The 22,634-nt window shown below is 42.5% G+C and overlaps 1 protein-coding gene and 1 long non-coding RNA gene across 2 annotated transcripts in view; both read left to right on the top strand.

The window, feature by feature from the left end:
- The window catches only part of LOC111670245 (multidrug resistance-associated protein 1-like), a 40,190-nt gene that overhangs the window by 5,559 nt on the left and 11,997 nt on the right, over positions 1 to 22,634 (top strand). Inside the window, 16 exon segments of the mRNA XM_087179461.1 lie at positions 3,193 to 3,370; positions 3,675 to 3,836; positions 4,040 to 4,132; positions 4,256 to 4,459; positions 4,589 to 4,735; positions 4,985 to 5,072; positions 8,704 to 8,900; positions 9,580 to 9,756; positions 10,042 to 10,209; positions 14,575 to 14,764; positions 15,313 to 15,385; positions 20,226 to 20,334; positions 21,170 to 21,377; positions 21,461 to 21,771; positions 21,854 to 22,053; positions 22,171 to 22,297. Coding sequence (XP_087035587.1) covers positions 3,193 to 3,370; positions 3,675 to 3,836; positions 4,040 to 4,132; positions 4,256 to 4,459; positions 4,589 to 4,735; positions 4,985 to 5,072; positions 8,704 to 8,900; positions 9,580 to 9,756; positions 10,042 to 10,209; positions 14,575 to 14,764; positions 15,313 to 15,385; positions 20,226 to 20,334; positions 21,170 to 21,377; positions 21,461 to 21,771; positions 21,854 to 22,053; positions 22,171 to 22,297 — 2,632 coding nt within the window.
- Positions 973 to 2,470, top strand: LOC147817921 (uncharacterized). Its single transcript, XR_015438496.1, has 2 exons — positions 973 to 1,194; positions 1,323 to 2,470. It is a non-coding gene; the product is annotated as an uncharacterized LOC147817921 (long non-coding RNA).

The raw sequence follows: 22,634 nt of genomic DNA, 5'->3' as shown, positions 1-22,634 counted from the left end.
GGTGGTTATATTTAAGTGTTTATGACCTACTAGCAGAACATGGTCGCATCTGCAAAACTTTTGGCAGTGACGTTATAGCCACAGACCTAAGGTGACGGAAGCTGCCCGTTGCGAGCGAGTGAGAGACTGACAGTCTGAGAGATAAGTCTGGAAGGACAAATAAAAACTGCCTGAAATAGGTTTTAAACACATATTTACGGACTGAATCGTCTCACACAGAAGTTATAAGAGCATAAACCTGCAGATACAAAGAGACAACGCACACGGCTAGCAGCTAACGTTAGTTAGCATGGCTAGCATAGCCATATTATGCTGTGTGTAGCCATAAACCACATGAATAGGATGTAACCGCGGTGTTTCTGATTGAACGGCAGCGGGCTGGGCAGGTGGGGAATGCGTTAACAGTGTTTGTGTACTCTGAAAGATGTCTCATCAGATCAACTGGGCCTAGTGTGAGTGCAGCTTAGCTTGACTTGCTAATACTACATGCATATTTGGATGAGACCATCTCTAAATGGTAAATGGCCTACATTTGTAGAGCGCTTTTCTAGTCCTCCGACCACTCAAAGCGCTTTACACAATATGGTGACATTCACCCATTCTCTAGTACTATCTCTATTTCTAGTACTGTGTTTTTACAGATATATCATGTGTTATGTTACAAACATCCACAGAGTGAAACGGATGAATGAAATTAAGTTCTCTTTCAAATCAAATATCCAAAATATGAGTGGAAAGTAGGCCTGCTATTCTTTGTTTGCATTTATAACCTTTATAACCTTTTTTTTTCCCTCTAAGTCAGTGTCATGTGATATGCTACTTCATTACACAAATATTATTGGGCCCACTAACGTTACAGAAAATTTCAGATCACTCCTTGACAGTATAACGTTTTCTAGTTTATATTTTTTTTATATCGCTGCCATTTCAGTATGTAATTTAATTGAGCAATGGAGTGAAAAGCCTCTCATGCGAGTCCAGTGTTGTCAGTTGTCATTTATATCACTCAAACTAATGTGATTAGGTGGAAATGTTATATTCATGAAGTTCATCTGTAATTTGTTCATTAAAAAAAAAGTTTTACTAAAATATGTTTCTATCAACAGGAACCAGAACAGCACATCAGTGAGTTGTGGACTGAGGGCTAGCTACGAGGAATTATTGCTCGAACAGTCCAACATTAGTCTCATTCAGGCAAGTTCAAAACTATGTATGCATGATATGTTACTTTCCCCTGTCATCACTGTGTAATGTAATATTAAATTGTGGCTGAATGTTTTAGACCATTATTTTAATATCACAAATTGTCTGTTCTTTTTCAGGGTCACCTTACTCTTAAGATGAGCCAATACATTGGACAGTTGAGGTCTAGGGAGGAGGACAGATTCACAGGTCAACACTGGTGTCATCAGGGAGAAACACTAGGCCTCCTATGTTATGAGATGGTCATGCAAAATTTGCAACTTTGGGACATCAAAACATTTAGAACTCTTATTATAGATTGAAGCATCTACACACTGGTCAAGGCCGGTCACTGGCCTGCTTGTACTCAGATTGTCAGGTTGAAACCTCATCCGTTGTTTTTGACATGTGATGTGTTGTTCCATATTTTGTGTGTTTAATGCAGTGTATACTGTAGAATGTAATAATTAGCAGGTATGTTTTTATTTTAGATTTTTGGGTAAGTTCACTTTGGTGAATGGAGTGAATTGCTTCACAGAAAAGCAGACGCTTAAGTGACCATTCAGGCCATACTTTAATTTTTCCAGCAAAAATGTCCATTCCAACAGTAGTGGTATGCATGTGTTGTTTGATGTTAGTCATGCCACTGTTACATTTATAACTGCCCCTTCCACCTTAGAGGAACAATTCACCCAAAATTGAGTATATAATGACAATCATGCTGATGGATGGTCAGGTGAAGGGTTTTTTTTTTAGTCCACAAACACTCTTGGTGTTTTACAGGAAAACTGTTGTAGTTTCCTCCCAAAACAACCATAGTAGACGGTGACCAGTTTTCAAATGTAAAAAACAGAAAAAAACATGAAGTGTTTCCATACTGCTGGTCTGGCGTAATCCAAGTCTCCTACAGTGAGCATATTAGTTAAAAACATGGCGTAAATGAGGTCTTTTCAAGTCAACTTCACATGTGGGGCTTTAGGAGACTTGGATTACACCAGACCAGCAGTATGGAGACACTCTGTTTTCTTTTTTTCACTTATTTGCGAGGAAGCTGCTACACTTTCCTGAGAAACTCCAGGAGTGTTTTGTGGGCAAAAAAACTGACTGAATTTTCATTTTTGAACTGCTCCTTTAACATTCAGCAACAATATTCCTCAATGTACTATTCCATATTGTTTGTACAAGGTTTACACAGTTGTCATTCCAAATGATCGGTGGTTTTATAGTTGCACCTCAGTACCTGTTTACTGTTGATTTGTTAAATGTTGGTAAAATAAACATTTAATTGTATGGTATTTTAGTTGTGTGGTTTGTGTTAAATATATACTAAATGCATAAAGCAAATTGTTAGACGTATGTAATATTTATCAAAAGAAAATTAGCAACAATTACACAATTATATTGAGTAATATAACATAATACAATCAAATAATTGAAAATGTCAAACAGAAAAAATAAAATAAAATTTACGTATTTACTTCATAACAGTAAATACTACAGATATATAAGATTTACTTACATTTTTTAGGACAATGATGTTCCTGTCTATGAAAAAATCAAATAGACCTTACTTAAATAGTTTAAATAAATGTAACATAAAACATTGATGTAATTAAATAAGATTTACTTAATATTTTCACAACTGTTAAGTTTAGTTTTAGGTAAATTTTACTTGATACTGGCAAGTGAGTTTTACTTGATATTGCAGCATTAAAAGTTATTTAAACATTTGAGTGCAAATTGTTACAATATATTTTTTAAAGTAAATCTTACGAGTTATTTTTTTCAGTCTGGTGATGAGAGTGCAGGTGAACATAGTACCTGTATTACCTGAAGATGCTCTGCTGTGTCCATTCCAGGCAACTGAATTTGTTATCAGGTCAAGGTTTGGTCTTTGTAGTTGTTTATTGTTTATAGTTTATGTTGTTGTTTGTCATTGATGTTTATTGTTGATGTTGTTTAATTTTTTGTTGTTAGTAGTTGATGTTCTTGTTTGTTTGTTGTTGTCAGTGCTCTGCTGGACTTCATGCAGGACAAAGAAGCTGCGACGTGGAAAGGCTTCCTGTTCACCTCGCTTCTCTTCCTGCTCTCCTGTCTGCAGTCGCTGCTCCATCATCACTACATGTTCAACTGCTTCACTGTGGGGATGAGACTGAAGACGGCTGTGAGCGGCCTCGTTTACAGGAAGGTGAGAGACAGACAGACAGGTGACAGACTGGTTAAGAGACGGACAGGTGACAGACAGACAGGTGAGAGACAAACATGTGACAGACACGTGAGAGACAGACAGGTGACAGACAAGTGACAGACAGATAGACAGGTGACAGACAAGTGACAGACAGATAGACAGGTGACAGACCGGTTAAGAGATGGACAGGTGACACAAACACAGACAGGTGACACAGACAGGTATAGAAGCTGGTTCCTACTGAGATCATTGGCGCAGCAGTGGAGAATAAAATTGTTAAAGTTTTCCCTGTTCTTATCCTCAGAGTTTGGTGATGAGCAGTGCGGCGCGGCAGCAGTGCACTCTGGGAGAAACCATTAATCTGGTTTCAACAGACACTCAGAAGCTGATGGACTTTGTGGTTTATTTCAACAGCATTTGGATTGCTCCAATCGAGATCACACTCTGTTTCTACTTCCTGTGGCAGGTAAACAGATCATTAACACATCATAGACACATCATAGACACAGCAGGAAGGCTGGAAGCAGCTTGTGTCTTTGCAGATAATAAGAATCAATCAAATCTTTAGGTTGATGACAGTTCACTAAGTCTATCTCCACCTCTGAAAATCATTCATCTCTCATTGGATTATTGTTTTATTGATCTATCTGCGATTTGACTGATTGACAGCTGCTTGGTGTATCTGCTCTGGCTGGTATCACTGCTGTTGTTCTGATCTTCCCTCTGAACGGAGTCATCGCTAAAGTGAGAAGCAAACTGCAGGTGATACGACGGTTACACTCCGAGGACACACTTTGTTTTTTGTTTCATAATTAGAATATTTTCTGTGCCGACTGGTTGAAATCTGAACATATCTCTCTACAACCTGCTGCTGGATTTCATCAGGAGGCTCAGATGAAGTTCATGGATGATCGCATCAAACTGATGAATGAGATCTTGAGTGGCGTGAAGATCCTAAAGTTTTACGCCTGGGAGGAAGCATTCTTACGACGAGTCGGCGTGCTGAGAGACGGAGAACTGAACGCCCTGAAGGAATCTCAGATCCTTTACTCCGTCTCTCTGGCTTCATTCAACTCCTCCCCCTTCCTGGTGAGTTTAACCCCTGACTCTGACTCACACCTGGTCAGGTAAACATCAATGTGATTGTAACACCTGGTCAGGTAAACAGGGGAACAGATAAACAGGTAAACAGTTGTTTTCCTTCTTCTCTTCTCTCAGGTGGCCTTGTCAGTGTTTGGCGTCTTCGTGTTGATGGATGAGCATAATGTTCTGGACGCTCAGAAAATCTTTGTTTCTGTTGCTCTCATCAACATCCTGAAGACTCCTCTGAGTCAGCTGCCATTCGCCATGAGCACCACCATGCAGGCACGTCAGCATTTAAAATCCAAACGGAATAACAGAATCATAAGAATAACATTATAGTGTGGAGCCTTGTGGTTCTCCCATATTACAGACACAAGAGTATTTATTATTAACAGGAGACACTGAGCAACGGCTGACAGATGTGTTAAATGTATCTCTGAAACATCTGTTCCACTTTAGTTTTCTGATCTATTGTCAAAGAATTGATCTGTTCTGAATGTTTCTATGATGAATCTAAATTGCTGTGATCAGGCCATCGTCTCACTCAGACGTCTGACAAACTTCCTGTGTCAAGACGAACTGAAGTCCGACAACGTGGAGAGACTTCCTCATACCTCAGGTATGACATCACACACAGCTGTATTACTTGTGAAGACTGCTGAAGCCTAGCTTATGACAAAGACAGGAAGCTATGGGAAACTGTTAGTGTAGCTCCAGACTTTTGACAGATGTTTTTCCAGTTTGAGGTCGTACTATCCAGAGTAACATGTGAACAACTTTGATGCGACCGTCGCACACAAGTTGCACTCAACATGAAGCAGCGTGAATATCCACGAAAAGATCAGAGAAAGGTTGTGTCCACTACCAGTCTCTGTTAGTCAGATGCTGTTATCTTGATAATTAAATGTCTGACAGAGTCTGTTGTATTCCACCAGCGCATCAACTGAGTCACTGAGCGTTGGCTTGTAGAGGGAACAGTCCACGGGAGGAGAGAAAAAACAGGCAGTTTTGTTAATCTCCAGCAAAACTCAAAATTCATCAGTCCATAAACCTGCTGCCATATACAGCTGGGAAAATAAGTATTGAGTGCGTCAGCATTTTTCTCAGTAAATACACTGTTGCCCATAAAGTTGGAATAATTTTGTTTTCAGACACAATCCTCTGTTTATTCCTATTTAAATGCATCAGTAATCACTTTTGACCAGGTGCAATGATTACATTGTGTCCCAATTACCCAGGTGAAAGGAAATAAATCACATTGTCACAAGCATTTCATGGAAAGAGGTAAAAAATATTTTATTCCAACTTTACAAGCAACAGTGTATATTTCTAATGGGGCTATTGAAATGAAATTGTCACCAGATGTCAGTAACAACCCAAGTAATCCACACATACAAAGAAATCAAAACATATATGTCCATGAATTAAGTTATGTGTAATAAAGTGGAATGATACAGGGAAAAAAAAGAAACTAGTGGCATGCATTGCTCAGGTGTGATTCTGGCCCATTCTTCCACATAAACTGTCTTCAAATCTTGAATGTTCCCAAGGCCTCTTCTATGAACTCTGATCTTCAGTTCTTTCCATAGATTTTCAATTGGATTCAAGTCACGTGATTGACTGGGCCAGTCTAGCAGCTTTATTTTCTTTCTCTGAAACCAATTGAGAATTTCCTTGGCTGTGTGTTTGGGATCATTGTCTTGCTGAAATGTCCACCCTCGTTTCATCTTCAGCATCCTGGTAGATGGCAGCAGATTCTTATCAAGAATGTCTCTGCACATTTCTCCATTCATCCTTCCTTCAATTATATGAAGTCTGCCAGTACCATATGCTGAAAAACAGCCCCACACCATGATGTTCCCACTGCCAAACTTCACTGTTCGTATAGTGTTTCTGGGGTGATGTGCCATTTCTCCTCCAAACATGGTGTGTGCTATGACATCCAAAGAGTTCAATTTTCATCTCATCTGACCAGACTATATTCTCCCAGTATTTCAGAGGCTTGTCCAAATGTTGTGCAGCAAACTTTAAACGAGCTTCAACATGCTTTTTCTTCAACAATGGAGTCTTGCACGGTGACTGTGCGTGGAGGCCATGGCGGTTGAGTGCATTACTTGTTTTCTTTGAAACAACTGTACCTGCTAATTCCAGGTCTTTCTGAAGTTCTCCGCGAGTGGTCCTTGGCTCTTGGACAGCTCTTCTGATTATTCTTTTGACTCCTCTGTCAGAAATACTACGAAGAGCACCTGGTCGTGGAAGGTTTATGGTGAAATGATGTTCTTTCCACTTCCGGATAATGGCCCCAACGGTGCTCACTGGAACATTCAGAAGTTTAGCAAGAGATCTGTAACCAATGCCATCAGTATGTTTTGCAACAATAAGGTTGCGAAGGTCTTGAGAGAGCCCTTTGCTTTTACCCATCATGAGATGCCCATTGTGTGACACCTTGGTAATGAGAAACCTTTTTATAGGCCATCAATTAGGACTAAACCAGCTGATATTAATTTGCACTGATAGGGAAAGCAGGATTGCTGTCTAAATACTTACAGATTACAGCTGGTTTCTTTTTGCACCTCTTTTTCTTCATGTGTTCAATACTTATTCCATGTGTCATTTCACTTTATTACACAACTTAATTTATGGACATACATGTTTTGATTTCTTTGTGTGGATTACTTGGGTTGTTACCTGTAACGGATATTGGTAGAACCCAGTTGCAGTACCACACACCACAGATACGATTGGTAATGACCTTTAATTATGAACCAGCAGAGAGAATACACACAGGTGGGTATTAGGGGTAGAGGAAGGGGTCAGGGGCTGGAGAGCCGTGGGTCAGGTGAGTGGATCGAGGTGACTGAGCTCTCACACACACACACACACACAAACGGGAAAATTTCTGGACCCGAAGACTGGGGCTGGCGGTACCGTGCGTTAGGGAGCAGGCTGGAGACGTCATCAAGGGAGCAGGAGGATCAGAACCAGGTGAGCAGTCAGCAGGGCAGATGAACCAGGAGGGGCAGGCAGGCGGGTAATCAAAGCCAGACGAAGGATCGGGAAACCAGCAGGAAGGCACTCACGTTGCGATGTCGGAGCTCGAGAACGCCAAACAGCCACAGGGACAGGCAGACGGGGACCAAGAAACGCACAGGCAGAACTCGTGGTCGGGGACAGAAGGCCGAGGCGTTTACCGGGGCAGAGATGAGGCAGGATGGTCAGGGACGAGCAGAGTCGATACAGGGAAGTCAGGCCGGAGATGAACGCTGGAAAGTCTTGCATGATACTAAGAACAATCTAGCAAAGAGCGAGTGAACCAGGGATGCAGATATACTGGCCTGATTGGAGATAGAGTGCAGCTGGGGGCAACAGGTGAGGACAGTGAGGCTGATTAGGAAATGTGGCAGAGTTGAGAGTGAGACAGAGGCATAGCCGGCCGTGACAGTTACCGACATATGGTGACAATGTTATGTCAATAGCCCCATCAGAAATATATTTACTGAGACAAATATTGACGCGTTCAATACTTATTTTCCCCGCTGTATAAGTATATATAGTATTCTTTTCCTTAGTATTCAAGTTCCCGAGTCTTCCCTGAGCTTCAACTATATTCCAGACTATGAGCCAGGAAGATTAACAACACTGAGGCAGGTAAATACAGGATTCTACATTGCCACTGAGTCATTGTCAGTTAATGGTGATTTTTAGATATTTTCCCTCCATACTGCTCATTTGATATGTTTAGTGTCAGCTCAGAAGAATAATCCTAAAACTTGTTCAGACAGGAAGGAGAAAGGTGAAGAAGTCTAGACATAGGAAAGACAGACAGATAAAATCATGAGACAGAGACCTGCTGCTCGGCTGGAACCATGTTTACCATAATGTTTCACCATGGCGAACCATGTTAAAGAACAGAGAACCATATGTTGGAATCACATGGACACACATTTTGGAGCCATCTTTACCAATGTGGAACCAATCTGTAACCAATATGAACTATGTAGTGGAATCATGTTCAGTCAAATGTATTGATCATGTACTGGAACCCTAACACCACAACTAGGTGAAACCATACCTTGGGACCATGTTTACCCTTGCCCATGTAGAACCATGGTAAACCATGTAGAATCATGTGTGGGAATCGTGGAACCACATAAAACCACATTATGGGACGATGTTTACCCCTTTTTTTTCTACCATGTTGAACCATGTTTACTGGCATGGAACCATGTTACCTCATGTTTTCTCCCCAGATGGAGATGGTGTTGTGATCGAGGGCGGGTTCTTCTCCTGGTCCCATGATTGCTCTCCGTGTCTGCAGAGGATCAACATGAAGGCGAAGACCGGCACTCTGGTGGCCGTGGTCGGCCACATCGGATCAGGGAAGTCATCTCTGCTGTCGGCCATGTTAGGAGAGATGGAGAGGAGACGTGGCTCCGTTTCCATCAAGGTGATGACAAACATTATTTATTGTTTATATTACTTGTTCTTTCTTTATATTTATTACATTCAAAAATGATAATTTAAAATTATTAAATTCAGAATTTATCAGGTTTTCTACTGTGTGACCAGATAGAAACACTACTGAGCATGTGCAGTAGCTCATGCTGCTGATTGTGACTGAACAACTTTCCTTATAATGAATGGACACCATTTTGGAGTGTTTTATCCAGTTATCTAATTCCTGCTTTGTCTCCACATCATGACTCTTCAACTCTAATGTTTGAATTTAAAGCTCTTTGAATCTGCTGTTCCACAAAAAGCATGTACGTGTGATGTCAGAGACCAAGCTAACATTTTAGCTCTGTTAAGCAAGGCTAGCAGTGTTGGCAGCCATAAAATAACATGAAAACACATCTATATGAGCTCAACACTGGTTCCATACAAAGCTTGGTTTCTAACACTCACCCTTTAACATCTGCAACATGAAACTCAGGATCAGTTAACTTCTTCAGCTCTGTTGCTTAGCATCGCTAGCTCATTGAGCTAAGCGATGAACAGACCACACCCACTGTGTCAAGGCTGAAAATGAAACATTCAGATACAATTTAGACATGTTGAAAAAATGATGGAACTCATAGCTCTCGTTCAGTAACACTAATAAACGTTCTGTTGACTGTGGGGTGCAGGGTTCAGTGGCCTACGTCCCCCAGCAGGCCTGGATCCAGAATGCCTCCCTGAAGGACAACGTTTTGTTTGGTGGAGAGAGGAAGCAGAGCTGGTACCATCGCGTGCTGGAGGCCTGCGCTCTGCTGCCAGACCTGGACCTCCTGCCTGCAGGAGACTGCACTGAGATTGGGGAGAAGGTACCAGTACTGACCCAATCCACCACCCATCCCCCCACCAGAAGTTAGGGTATATTTACAGGAACCTGAGTCCCCTTCCTCCCCTCAGAGGTAAGGGTCTTTCTACAGGACCTTGTCTCCTAGAACTGGACCACACCTCAGGAATAAGGGTTTGTCTACTGGAAGGCTCATATTTAAGTAAATATGAACCCCCTGGTGGTCAGTGTTGCCTGTTCTACTGTTTTCTACCCTGTTCTACTGTGGATTGTCATTGTTGTTTATTGATGATGTATTTTCTGACTGCAGGGTCTGAACCTATCCGGAGGTCAGAAGCAGAGGGTGAGTCTGGCTCGGGCTGTCTACAGGAAGTCAGATGTTTACTTGTTGGATGACCCGCTGTCGGCTGTTGATGCTCATGTAGGACAACACATTTTTGATCGAGTGATTGGACCGAGAGGACTCCTGAAAGACAAGGTGAGACTCTCACCTTGCACCTAACATAGCGAGTTGTCAACCTGTCTCTGCCCCACCCCACTGTATATGAGGGGAGGGGCTAAGACACACATGGTGAAACAGGAAGCAGAGGAATGAACGCCATGGTAAATAAAAGCAAAACAAGAAGAGACTCTCACACTGAACTGATATAAGACCATACATTAGTTAATAACATAAATGACAGTGTTTGTTTTTTATGATTTTCTTTTTTCTTTGTTTGTAGCGGTGGTGCGGGTGGGTGTGGGGTATTGCCAAGGCAATGGTAGGGGAAACACTGACATGTTTGAATGCCTCTTGAATCATCAAATAGACTTTAAGCTCCTCTGGTTCACTGTGCTGCCTGTTGGACTGCATAATGCATCAACTTTTCTAAAAGGAGGAACCCACCTTTCTAGGACTGGTTTGGTAGTTAACTGCAATTTGTGACCCATTTTGAGAACATTGCAGATCCAGATCCATTGTAGGCTCTGACTATCAAGCATTACAAGAACCCAGTCATCGGGGTGTATACTGTTTGAACTCTAAAATCATGACTGTCTTTGTAGGAAATCAGAATCACTCTGGACACCAGGAAGCTGCGTCAGCTGTTCCACTGACACACTAAATGAGTGGATTTAGAAATTATGACTGATTTTCTATTCCATATTAAAATACCACTGTTGAACCTGCTGCTTCAACGTGACGGTTATATTTCATACCGTATAAAGAAGTTACCTGTGTTTTCTGTAACGTACATTTACTCTACTTTTTGCACATCTGATGCTATAATAAAAGATGGCGCCGGTGTTCATGGCTGACCGTCTGCTGCTGTCACTTTGTTTGGTGTGTTTGTTATTTCTGATCCTCGGCATTACACAAATTAAGTCTCTGCTGGTGTATGATCGCCAATCGCTCCTGGACATTCGATCAAATGTCAAGGAGTTAGGTTCATTTGATTATGGTGGTCAGAAAACGTTGCCCCCGTTCCTGTCGGGAATCTCGACTCACCTGTACCGGGCCGTGAGTCCAGCCCCCCGGCGGAAGCGCCTCCGACGCCGCGGTGAGCGCGGTGGTCGGCTGGTGAAACTAAAGATCTACCTGGCACGATCGTCGTCCTTTTCCAGGAACAGATGTGGATTATCCTTTCCTTTCACTGTGCACCGTTATTTCCTGGATCCTATCGACGCCTGCCTGCTACCTGTCGCTGGCGAGCGTTCCCGGCCCCGCCGGCCCTGCTCTCCCCGGTTCTCTTGGCGCGGGTTGAATCTCCGGAGCCTGAAGACGCTGCTCCGGGCTCCCCGATCTGCCGAACCACAAGCCCCGGCTCCTGCCAGGATTGGCCTGGTGAACGGCAGATCACTGGCAAACAAGACTTTCACTCTGAGGGATTTATTCAGCTTCCGCGCCTTGGACTTCCTCTGTGTGACAGAGACCTGGATCGGTGCCGGTGAGTGCAGTGCCCTGGTCGAGCTTTTACCGCAGGGCTGCTCTTATTTTAACTCCCCGCGGACATCGGGCCGTGGCGGAGGAACGGCGACTGTTTACAGAAACAACTTTAAATGTAAGCAGTGTGCTGTGCCATCTTCGTTCTCCAGCTTCGAGGTGACTTTATTTGAGGTGGGTCGCTCTGATCCGGTGCTGTGCGCTGTCATCTACAGACCCCCCAAATACAATAAGGACTTTGTCAATGACTTTTCAGATTTTCTGGCCGGAGTGATGCCACGTTACGATCGCGTCCTCCTTGTTGGAGATTTTAACATACATGTGTGTTATCCTGATAAGTCGTTGGTAAAGGACTTTTTAAGCCTCATTGACTCTTTTAACTTGTTGCAGTGTGTGTCTGGTCCCGCACATGAACATGGTCATACATTAGATCTTGTTCTCTCCCACGGACTGTCTGTGTCTAACCTTGAAGTTGTCTTGTCCTGTACTGTTGTTTAACCGCGCGCTCTTGCACAGCGCCGTCGGCCTTTTAACCGTTCGGCTGCCGGTCAGTTCACTGTTTCATTCAACCAGCTCTGTGTTCCCTCTGACTCAGCGTCTGCTGACACGGAGGAGCTCAGTTCCTGGTTTCACTCCTCCTGTCAATCCATACTGGACTCTGTGGCTCCATTAAAGTCCATGCAGCCTAAAGTGAAACCAGAAACCTGGTTCAGTGACAGAACTCGTGCAGCAAGAAGGGAATGCCGCAAAGCCGAGCGCAGATGGAAGAAAAACAAGCTACAGGTTTCATTCCAAATCCTAGAAGGTTGTTTGCAACATTACCAGAACACTGTTAAAGAGGCAAAAAGAGAATACTTGTCACATATAATTTTGTGTAATCACCACAATTCCCGTGTGTTATTTAAAACTATTGACTCTGTCCTAAATGCCCCTCAGTCTGTTTGTGTGGAAGCGTCCACTGAGCTGTGCAATAATTTCCTGCAGTTTTTCATTGACAAAGTTGCTACCACAAGGGCTCTCATCCCAACTCCTGCCTCTGACCCCTCTTGTCCAGTCCCTTGTCAAGCTGTGTTTGATAGGTTTGATTCTGTGACTTTGTCACTTTTAGAAGATGTGGTTGGCCACACTAAGCCATCAGGTTCCCCTTGTGATGCTGTCCCTCTTCACTTCTTTAAGGAGATTTTCCCTGCCATTATTAACAGCAGTTTATCTTCTGGTATTGTCCCTGCAAGTTTCAAACATGCAGTAGTGCAACCCCTTCTTAAAAAACCTGGCATCGATCACAATATATTAGGTAATTTCAGGCCCATCTCCAAGCTGCCATTTATCTCGAAAATCTTAGAGAAAATCGTTCATACACAGCTTAAATCATATCTGGATGAACATGATATTCTGGAGGTCTTTCAGTCAGGTTTTAAAACCCTGCACAGCACTGAGTCTGCTCTAATAAGGGTTTTTAATGACATCCTCCTGGCAAATGATTCTGGGGATTATGAGATTCTTGTCCTGCTGGACTTGACCGCAGCATTTGATACAGTGGACCACAATATTTTAGTAACTAGGCTGCAGCACCTTGTTGGATTTCTGGTAGTGCTCTGGAATGGTTTAGGTCCTATCTGGCAGACAGAACCATGTGTGTAGGCCTTGCTGGATGTGAGTCCGGCCCCGCCCCTCTGTATTATGGGGTTCCACAAGGCTCAATCCTAGGGCCGTTGCTGTTCTCCCTATACCTGCTTCCTCTGGGTTCTATTCTCAGAAAGCACGGAATCGCCTTCCATTGTTATGCTGATGACAGCTAAATATATGTGCCACTGAAAAAGAAAGATGCCTTCTCTCTGATTCCACTTCCAGCATGTCTTGATGACATTAAAGCCTGGATGGCTTTAAACAATTTGAATTTCAATGAGAAAAAAACAGAAGTGATGGTGCTTGGTCCCAATAGTTCATGTGATCCCCCTTCTGTTGATTTGGGCCCTTTGGCATCGTATGTGAAGCCAACAGTTTCTAACTTGGGTTTTAAAATGGACAGTAACTCCAAATCCATGCCTTCATCACATCACGGCTGGATTACTGTAACGCACTTTATTATGGAGTCAGTCAGTCCTCCCTTGCACGTCTCCAGTTGGTCCAAAACACGGCCGCTTGTCTTTTAACTGGAACACGTAAGAGGGAGCACATCACCCCCATTCTGGCCTCCTTCCACTGGTTGCCCGTGCCTTTTAGAGTTCATTTTAAGATTCTTTTATTTGTTTTTAAATCCCTAAATGGTCTGGCCCAACCCTACCTCTCTGACCTGCTTCACCCCTACGCTCCTGCCCAGTGCCTCAGGTCAGCTGATCAGCTGCTCCTGGAGGTACCGAGGTCTAAGCGGAGGCTCAGAGGAGACAGAGCTTTTTCTGTTGCTGCTCCCACTTTGTGGAACGACTTACCTCTCCCCATTAGACAAGCTCCCTCACTGTCCATTTTTAAAACCTGTCTAAAAACCCACTTTTATTCCTTGGCTTTTGATCCAGCATGAGACGGCATTTGTTTTATTGCTTTTATTGTTTTTTATTTGCTATTTTATCGTTGTTTTTATGTTTTTATGTTATTATGTACAGCACTTTGTATCAGCTTTGGCTGTATTTAAAGTGCTCTATAAATAAAGTTGAGTTGAGTTACTCTGGACTCTGGAATCCTCCAGACAAACGGTTACTAGTTTTATGATGCTGACTCTGTAATTATGTTGCTTTTTGTATTATTAAAATGGTCCTGCATGATAATTATGATTAATGCCATGCCCCAAATTGTGCTAATTCTTACTGCAGTCATCTGTGGTGCAGGAGATAACTGGTTCAGGTAGATCTGTCTAATGTCATACTTGGAGCAGTCCAGAACTAAGTCCTCTTTAAACCCTGTGATGTGTGTTGCTGTGGTTTTCAGACCCGCGTGCTGGTGACTCATGGCCTCAGTTTCCTGTCTAAAGCAGACCTGGTCCTGGTGATGGAAGATGGTCAGATCTCTGAGATGGGCTCCTACATGGAGCTGATGGACAGAAAGGGAGCCTTCGCCAAATTAATCCAAACCTTCAGTGGAAACCAGCACAGAGAGAGCGCCACCCTCCGTGACAAGAGTAAGACATGACACTAACCAGAGAATAAAACCACACTATATAAACTAACCAAAGAATAACACCAAAGTAACTAAACTAACCAGAGAATAAAACCAAAGTAACTAAACTAACCATAGAATAAAACCATAGTAACCACTATAGTTTCCCTGAGGGGTCCAAGCCCACGTTCACTTGCAGACATCAGCAGGCACCTTCAGCTCTGGTTAGTTGTAGGGTCTCTGCCGTTAGTCTGGTGTTCAGTAGGAGAACTGCAGCTCAGTCGGACTGAGGTCAGGTGACTTACTCGTCCAAGAGAGGATATTCCGCCTCTTAACCCTGAAAAGTTCTTTGGTTGCTTTGGCCATATCTTTAGGATATAAACTGAAGGTTCAGAATAAACTTTGTTAGTACAGGCCACAGACACGCAACATTAAAACCAGCTTCTGGTTTTTATATTGTGACTGATTGGTGTGTGTGTGTGTGTGTGTGTGTGTGTGTGTTTGTATGTTTGTGTATGTGTATGTACATACAATATGTATGTATGTATGTATGTATGGATGTGTGTGTAGGCAGCAGGAAGTCGGTGTCTCGCCTCAGTGTGACTGATTTCTCCATCGATCTCTCTCAGGAGCAGCTGATCAGGTAAAAACACAAAGAGATGTTCAAATGTTTTAATAATATCAAAAAATAATAATCAGTCATTATATCCAATCCAATCCACTATTTATAGAGCACGATTTTAACAAACACAAGGTTTCCAAAGTGCTGCACAGCAAGATAAAAAACACAATAAATAGCACAACAGAACACAAAACGATGAAGGACACAATAGGATAAAAGTAATAAAATAAGATAAAATCAAATAAAAATAAGATAAAAACAATTAAAATAAACGATAAAATAAGATAAAAACAAATAAAATAAATAAAGTGCACTGCTCACACAAGATGCAACACGCTACATGGTGTCAAAAGCCAGAGAGAAGAGGTGGGTTTTAAGAAGAGATTTAAAATGTGACAGTGAGGAGGCCTGTCTGATGTGCAGCGGCAATCCATTCTACAGTTTTGGAGCTGCAACGGCAAACGCCTGTTCACCTCTGAGCTTAAGCCTAGATTTAGGCACTATCAGGAGCAGATGGTCAGCTGACCTGAGAGAGCGGCTGGGAGTGTAGGGGTGCAGCAGCTCAGATAGGTAAGGTGGGGCGAGGCCATTCAAGGCTTTAAAAGCACATAAAAGAATTTTAAAATGAATCCTAAAATAGACGGGCAGCCAGTGGAAGACGGGAAATGGAGGACGCACTAACCCCCATATAAAGTGCATTGCAGTAATCCAGCCGAGTGGTCACAAAGGCGTGGATTACTGTCTCAAAGTGCTTTCTCTGAAGGACTGGTTTAATTTTTGCCAGCTGCCTCAACTGGAAAAAGCTTGACTTCACCACAGCTTTAATCTGGCTGTCAAATTTAAATTCTGTGTCCACTTTTACCCCCAGATTGTGCACAGTTGGCTTGTGATACTGTGCCAAAGAACCCAGATCAACCAGGGGGGTCACAGAAGTGCCACCAAACACCATGACTTCTGCCTTTTTTTCATAAAAATTCAGGAAGTTTAGAGACATCCAAGCTTTAATGTCATGTGAACACTAATGCAATGGCTTAACACTGTAGGAGTCTGACTTTTTTTAGGGGGACATAGATCTGACTGTCATCCGCATAGCAATGGAAAGAAATGCCATGTTTCCTGAGAATGGAACCAAGTGGGAGTAGATAGAGGGAAAATAAAAGAGGGCCAAGGACAGAGCCCTGTGGTACCCCACATGAGAGGGGAGCAGTGGAGGACACTGAGTCATCAAGGCTGACACAGAAGGTTCGATGTGACAGGTAGGACCTGAACCATTCAAGTGCTGTGCCACTGATGCCCACCCACTGCTCCAAACGAGCAATCAGGATCCATGGTCCACTGTATCAAAAGCTGCAGTCAAATCTAAAAATACAAGGACAACACAGTGACCAGAGTCAGTAGCTAAAAAGATGTCATTAAAAACTCTTAAAAGCGCTGATTCAGTGCTGTGAAATGTTTTAAAACCGGATTGGAAAATCTCAAGAATATTTTGTTCATTTAAAAAGTCCATGAGCTGAGAATAAACAACATTTTCTAAGATTTTAGGGGAAGGGCAATTTAGAGATAGGCCTGAAATTTGCCAAGATGGTAGGATCCAGCCCAGGTTTTTTTAACAAAGGTTGCACAACGGCATGTTTAAAATTAACAGGAACCACTCCAGAGGACAGACTGCTATTAATAACAGTGAGAAAAGATGGTCCAACAGTCTGGAAAGCCTCCTTAAAAAGTCGGGGAGGGACAGTATCATCTGGAGAACCCGAGGGCTTCAAATGACCAACAATCTCCTGAACAAAGGGCAGGGTCACAGGCTCAAATGTGTCCAACCCAGCAGAGCAGGGGACAAACACTGAAGGGTCAATGGCAGGAGGTGAGATAAGTGCTTTGGTAGAAGTGACTTTATCAATTAAGAAGTGAAGAAAGTTTTCACACACAGCTGGGGAGGCCTCAATTCCAACAGTCTGTGGTGCATTCAGAGCAGAGTTGATAACTTTAAACAACACACGAGGCTTGTGGCAGTTTAACAGAACAATGTCAGAAAAATATTTTCTTTTAGCCTCTTTCACAGTGGATTGGTAATGACCAGCAATCCCTCAACATTTGAAAAGACACTTACAATTTGTCCTTCTTCCACTTTCGCTCAGCTCTTCGACAATCCTGTCTGGCAGCACGGGTTGTTTCATTCAGCCAGGGCTCTGTTTTAGCTTTATGCTGATGGGACTTTAATGGAGCCGCAATGTCTATGACAGTTTGACAGGTGTCGAGAAACCATGAGTTCAGAGCCTCTGTATCCTCATGCACAGATTCAGGCATGACGTAGTTTTGACTGAAGACATCCGAGAAGTGAGCAGCAGTGGAAGGGTTAATAACTCGACAAGTGCGAGCAGAAGCGCGAGGTTTAACTGTTTGACAGCAAACAGCAGCTTCAAACTGTACAGGCATATGATCCGAGAAAAAGGCGTCACAGATCTCCAGGTTAAAAACAGGCAAACCATGAGATAAAACAAGATCAAGCGTGTGACCACGTTCATGTGTAGGCCCAAGTACAGACTGCACAAGATTAAAAGAGTCGATGATGTTTAAAAAGTCCCGCGCCAAAGGGTTTTCTGGGCAACACACATGAATATTACAATCTCCAACGATAAGGACCCTGTCATATTTAGGCATAATATCAGCCAAGAACACAGAAAAATCTGTTAAAAAGTCTCTGTTATATTTCGGAGGCCGATAAACCACAGCACACAACACCATGTGAGAATGCCGCAGCTCAAACAAACTCAGTTCAAAGCTGGTGAAGGCGGATGACAGCGATATCTGTTTGCACTTAAAGTCACTCTTAAAAACAGTCGCAATTCCTCCTCCTCGGCCAGACGTCCGAGGAGAATTAAAATAGCAGCACTCTTCAGGTAAAAGTTCTGTGAAGACACTGGACTCACCAACACTCAGCCAAGTTTCGGAGATAAAGAGAAAATCAAGTTCCCGGGATATGAAGAAATCCTTAAGGATAAATGATTTATTCCCAAGTGATCTGGCGTTGACGAGACCAGACCTGGCAGGAGTTGGCGGGTAAGAGCGAACAGCTGACGAGGAGGTCCGACACAGAGGCCGCAGGATCCCCAGATTCACTCCGCGCCAGCGGAGACAAGGAGAGCAGGGTCCGCGGGGCTAGAACACCACATCCGAGCCTGCCACCGGGACCAAACGGGCAGCAACAGGGTCCAGGGAACGTCGAGAGACACACAGGTGACGCCCAGCTCCATGTCCACCCCGGTCAGGATGTACCAACGCAGCCCTCAGCCTTACAAGACAGCCGCTACGTTTTCCCCGGCGTCAGTGCCGTTTTCGCCACAGGGGTGGCGCAAGAGTGCGGCGGAGGTATGTCGGGATATCCGATAGGAAATGAGGGTCAGTTTTTTTCCCGTAATGATCAAATTTGACAGGGTTTTTTGGTGGTAATTCTCAGATCTAGCAGCGTTTGGCGATCATACACCAGAAGAGTGTTGACGTTATGTGCAACAAGTGTTAGAAACAGCAGAAAAACACACAACAGTTGGATCAGCTGACGGCCCACCTGACACACTGGTGCCATCTTGTCTATTATATATCAATAATAATACACAAATTAAATATAATTAAAACATAGTGAAAAAGAAGACTTCAAAATGATTGCTGATCTGATTTGATTAGGCATCATAAAAGCTAAAGGCAGTTTCAGCAGTTTTCATCTCAATAATCAGACGACCTTTTTCGCTGACCTGAGGAGTTGAGCAGGTTCATAGATCACAAGCAAGTCAGAAAGTTACTTAGGTGCAAGCCCATGTATAGCCTTCAAAAAACAAGCAATAACATTTTTAAATCAATTAAAAAATTTACTGGAAGCCAGTGTAACAACCTCAGCACATCTGTAAAATGGTTGTATTCCCTTTTTTCTACCTTAAACTGGCAGCTGCATTCTGGAGTAACTAATGTTGAGTTGGTTTTTGGAGATTCCTTTGAGTAGTTTAGCCAACTGGAAATAAAAGCATGGATGTGTTTTTCAGTGTTTTCATGAGATAAAAAGCTCCTTACATTCACAATATTTCTTCAATAATATAATCCAGTTTTAACTATGCTGTTAATGTGAGGTGAGCCTGTGTGACACTTTCCAGAGACAATTGTGATCATTTAAAAGAGATTTCTTGTCAATTACTTTTTGCCCAATAGGCATGATCCATCTTGTCATTATGTAACTGTAAAAGATTACAAGACACCCAGTTATCAATGTTGTTGATGCATTGTAATTGTGTGTTAATAGGGCCCAGATCATCAGCATAGGTCTGGTAGGACAAATTGTGTTTTTGAATAAATTAAACAATAGTGGGCTTAAAATTGACCCCTGACGAACACCACATCAGATAAAATGTTTATGTAGGTAAAATTCTGAAGATGAACACTAAAATCACATCCTGTAAGATATGATAAAAAATAGTCTAGTACTGACCCAGATAGGTCAACCCACCCCTCTAGTCTCTGCATTAAAATATCATGATCAATAGTGTCGAATGTTGAACTTGGTCACAAAAATATTATTTGAGATAGCAGGCTGGGACAGTTTCTTGACAGTTTTGGCACAGCTGACCATCACAGGATTAAGACTGATTTCAAAGAAAAAGCAGCAATGGTCTGATAAGCACTGGTCTGTGTGCTGACACAGATAATACATCAACTCTTCTGGACATAACTAGATCTAAAGTATGGTTATGAGCAGCTCCAGTGCTGCTATCACACTCTTTATATATGTGTGTGTTGTTTGTTTGTGTGTGATTTGTTTTCTGTATTTATGTTTCTGTGTGTTTTTTCTTTGTGTGTTTCTGTGTGTGTGTTCCAGCTGTGATATGAGCAGTGCCAGTGTTCAGGTGATGGAGGCTGTTGAACAGGATTTGGATGTTGAGGCTGCTGGTCAACTGACAGAGGTTGACAAGGCTCACACAGGGAGGGTTGGTCCTTCTTTTCATCAGCAACTCTAATGTTTCCATTAATATGAATAAAGTAGTATTACAATACTACAACTATGGAATAGCACAACCAAATGTAAGTAATAAAAGAAAGTAATTAAATATCCTTGAAAAGGCAGAATCTATATGGATTAACGATGAACATACAAACTACAGTAAGAATTAAATAAAAACACAATGAGATATGTTCATTTAAGGCAAAAAAGAGGAGTCATTTATTTACAAATATAAACTGAACTGAAGAAAGAACTTGAAAAACAAATGAATTACCAAACTGAAAAATTAAAGCGAAGAGCTAAACTGAGGAACTAAACTGTCCGTCATGGTTTGCTATGGCAGACACCTTTTGTTAGTTTTGTTTGGACTTTTTGCACTTCCTGTTTTATTTTGTAATTGGTTTCCTTGTGTCAGTGTTTTGCTTCCTGTCTTGGTCCTGAGTTTGTGTGGTGATTGTCTGCCCCACCCTAATGTGTTTCACCTGTGTTCAATCACCCTTGCCTCCCTTGTCTATATAGTCTTTGTGCTCCCGTTTGTCTGTGTCGGTTCGTCTGTTTAGTTCAGGGTTTGTTCACGTCCTCGGTTCATGTCTATTATTTTGGTTAATAAACCTGTCTGCACCGTTCCCCAAGTTTTGGCTGCATTTGGGTCCTACTTACCCCAAAACCCTTGACACTGTCGAAATAAACTGAAGAACCAAACTGAAGAAACAAACTGTGGATTAAATGAAACATTTTTTTCTCATTTCTTTGTTTTCTCTGAGATTCAGTGATCAAACAGGGAATGTGTGAGATTAACAGAGTTCTTCTTATGCTGTCAGGTGAAACTGCAGATGTACAGAGAGTACTTCAGGACCATCAGCCTGACCTTCATCATGACCATCATCTTCCTCTGTGCCTTCCAGCAAACTGCCTCATTGGCCTATAACTATTGGCTGAGCCTTTGGGCAGACGAGGTGCCTGTCAATGGCACCCAGAGTAACCACGAGCTGAAACTGTGCGTGTTCGCAGCACTCGGCTTCACTCAAGGTGGGACTATAAATTTACATTAAGTGCATTCAAACTGAAGCCAGACTTGTGGTCTCCTGGTTACTTCAGTGTCTGTATTTCAGGGATGGCCATGTTTGGGACCACACTTGCCATCGCTCTGGGTGGTATCGTAGCCTCACGTCACCTTCATGCCGATCTTCTACACAATGTCCTGCATTCACCTATGTCCTTCTTTGAGGTGACTCCCAGTGGAAACCTCCTAAACCGTTTCTCCAAAGAGATGGACGCCATTGACTGCATGATTCCTGATGGGCTGAAGATGATGTTGGGCTACCTATTCAAGCTGCTGGAGATCTGCATCATTGTGTTGTTAGCCACGCCAATTACAGGGCTGGTACTCCTCCCTCTGACCTGTGTCTACATTTTCATACAGGTAAAGGTTTCTCTTGAACGTCATCATCTCTGAGCTTGAAGTCTCTTTATAAATGACCATTTTCTGTTTCTTTTTTCTTCAGTGTTTCTATGTGGCGTCATCATGTCAGTTGCGACGACTGGAGGCAGTGAGTCGCTCGCCGATTTACAGCCACTTCAATGAGACGGTGCAGGGCACTGCTGTCATCCGAGCCTTCGGTAAACAGCAGCACTTCATACTGCAGGCCAACCGTCACATCGACAAAAACCAGGAAGCTTATTTCCCTCGCTTCATCGCCACCAGGTTCATTCAAACTACATGAAATACGTTCAGCTGAATATATTCATATTTAGATATTTCTAATATTTGACGATTTTTTAAAGATATTCAAATTGTTTTAATTACAGTTGTCTCTCTCAGGTGGCTGGCAGTGAATCTGGAGTTTTTGGGGAATCTGCTCGTTTTGGCTACAGCTATCTTGTCAGTACGAAATCGGGATGTACTAAGTCCAGGGATTGTGGGATTGGCCGTTTCTCACTCTCTCCAGGTTAAAAGAAGTTTATGCCTCTGTTAAATCAACTGTTCTGAAACCAGGAAATAATAAAAATTGTTCTGGCAAAGTTTATAGTTTAGTTACTCATTAACTGAATGTTTTTGCAGCTCAGGTAGAGAATACATAGTGAAATAGCTTATGTACTGCATTTAGAAGAAAACTGCCAGAAACTGTGTTGACCTGATGCATTTCATCAACAAGGAATTGCTTCAAGACTGGCATTTTTTCTTTAAACTTACACACAGTCAGGTTTTTCTGTTATTGATATATTATTTCATAATAAGCTATTTATTGCAAATGATTGAGTGAGTGAGTGAGTGGGTGGGTGGGT

Source organism: Seriola lalandi, unplaced genomic scaffold (genome assembly GCF_002814215.2).
Source record: "Seriola lalandi dorsalis isolate HSWRI2012SDOR001 ecotype SW California unplaced genomic scaffold, Sedor1 jcf7180002054845, whole genome shotgun sequence".
Lineage (NCBI taxonomy): Eukaryota > Metazoa > Chordata > Actinopteri > Carangiformes > Carangidae > Seriola > Seriola lalandi.
The sequence above is the reverse complement of the archived record's forward strand: the minus strand, read 5'-3'. Positions and strand labels throughout refer to the sequence as shown.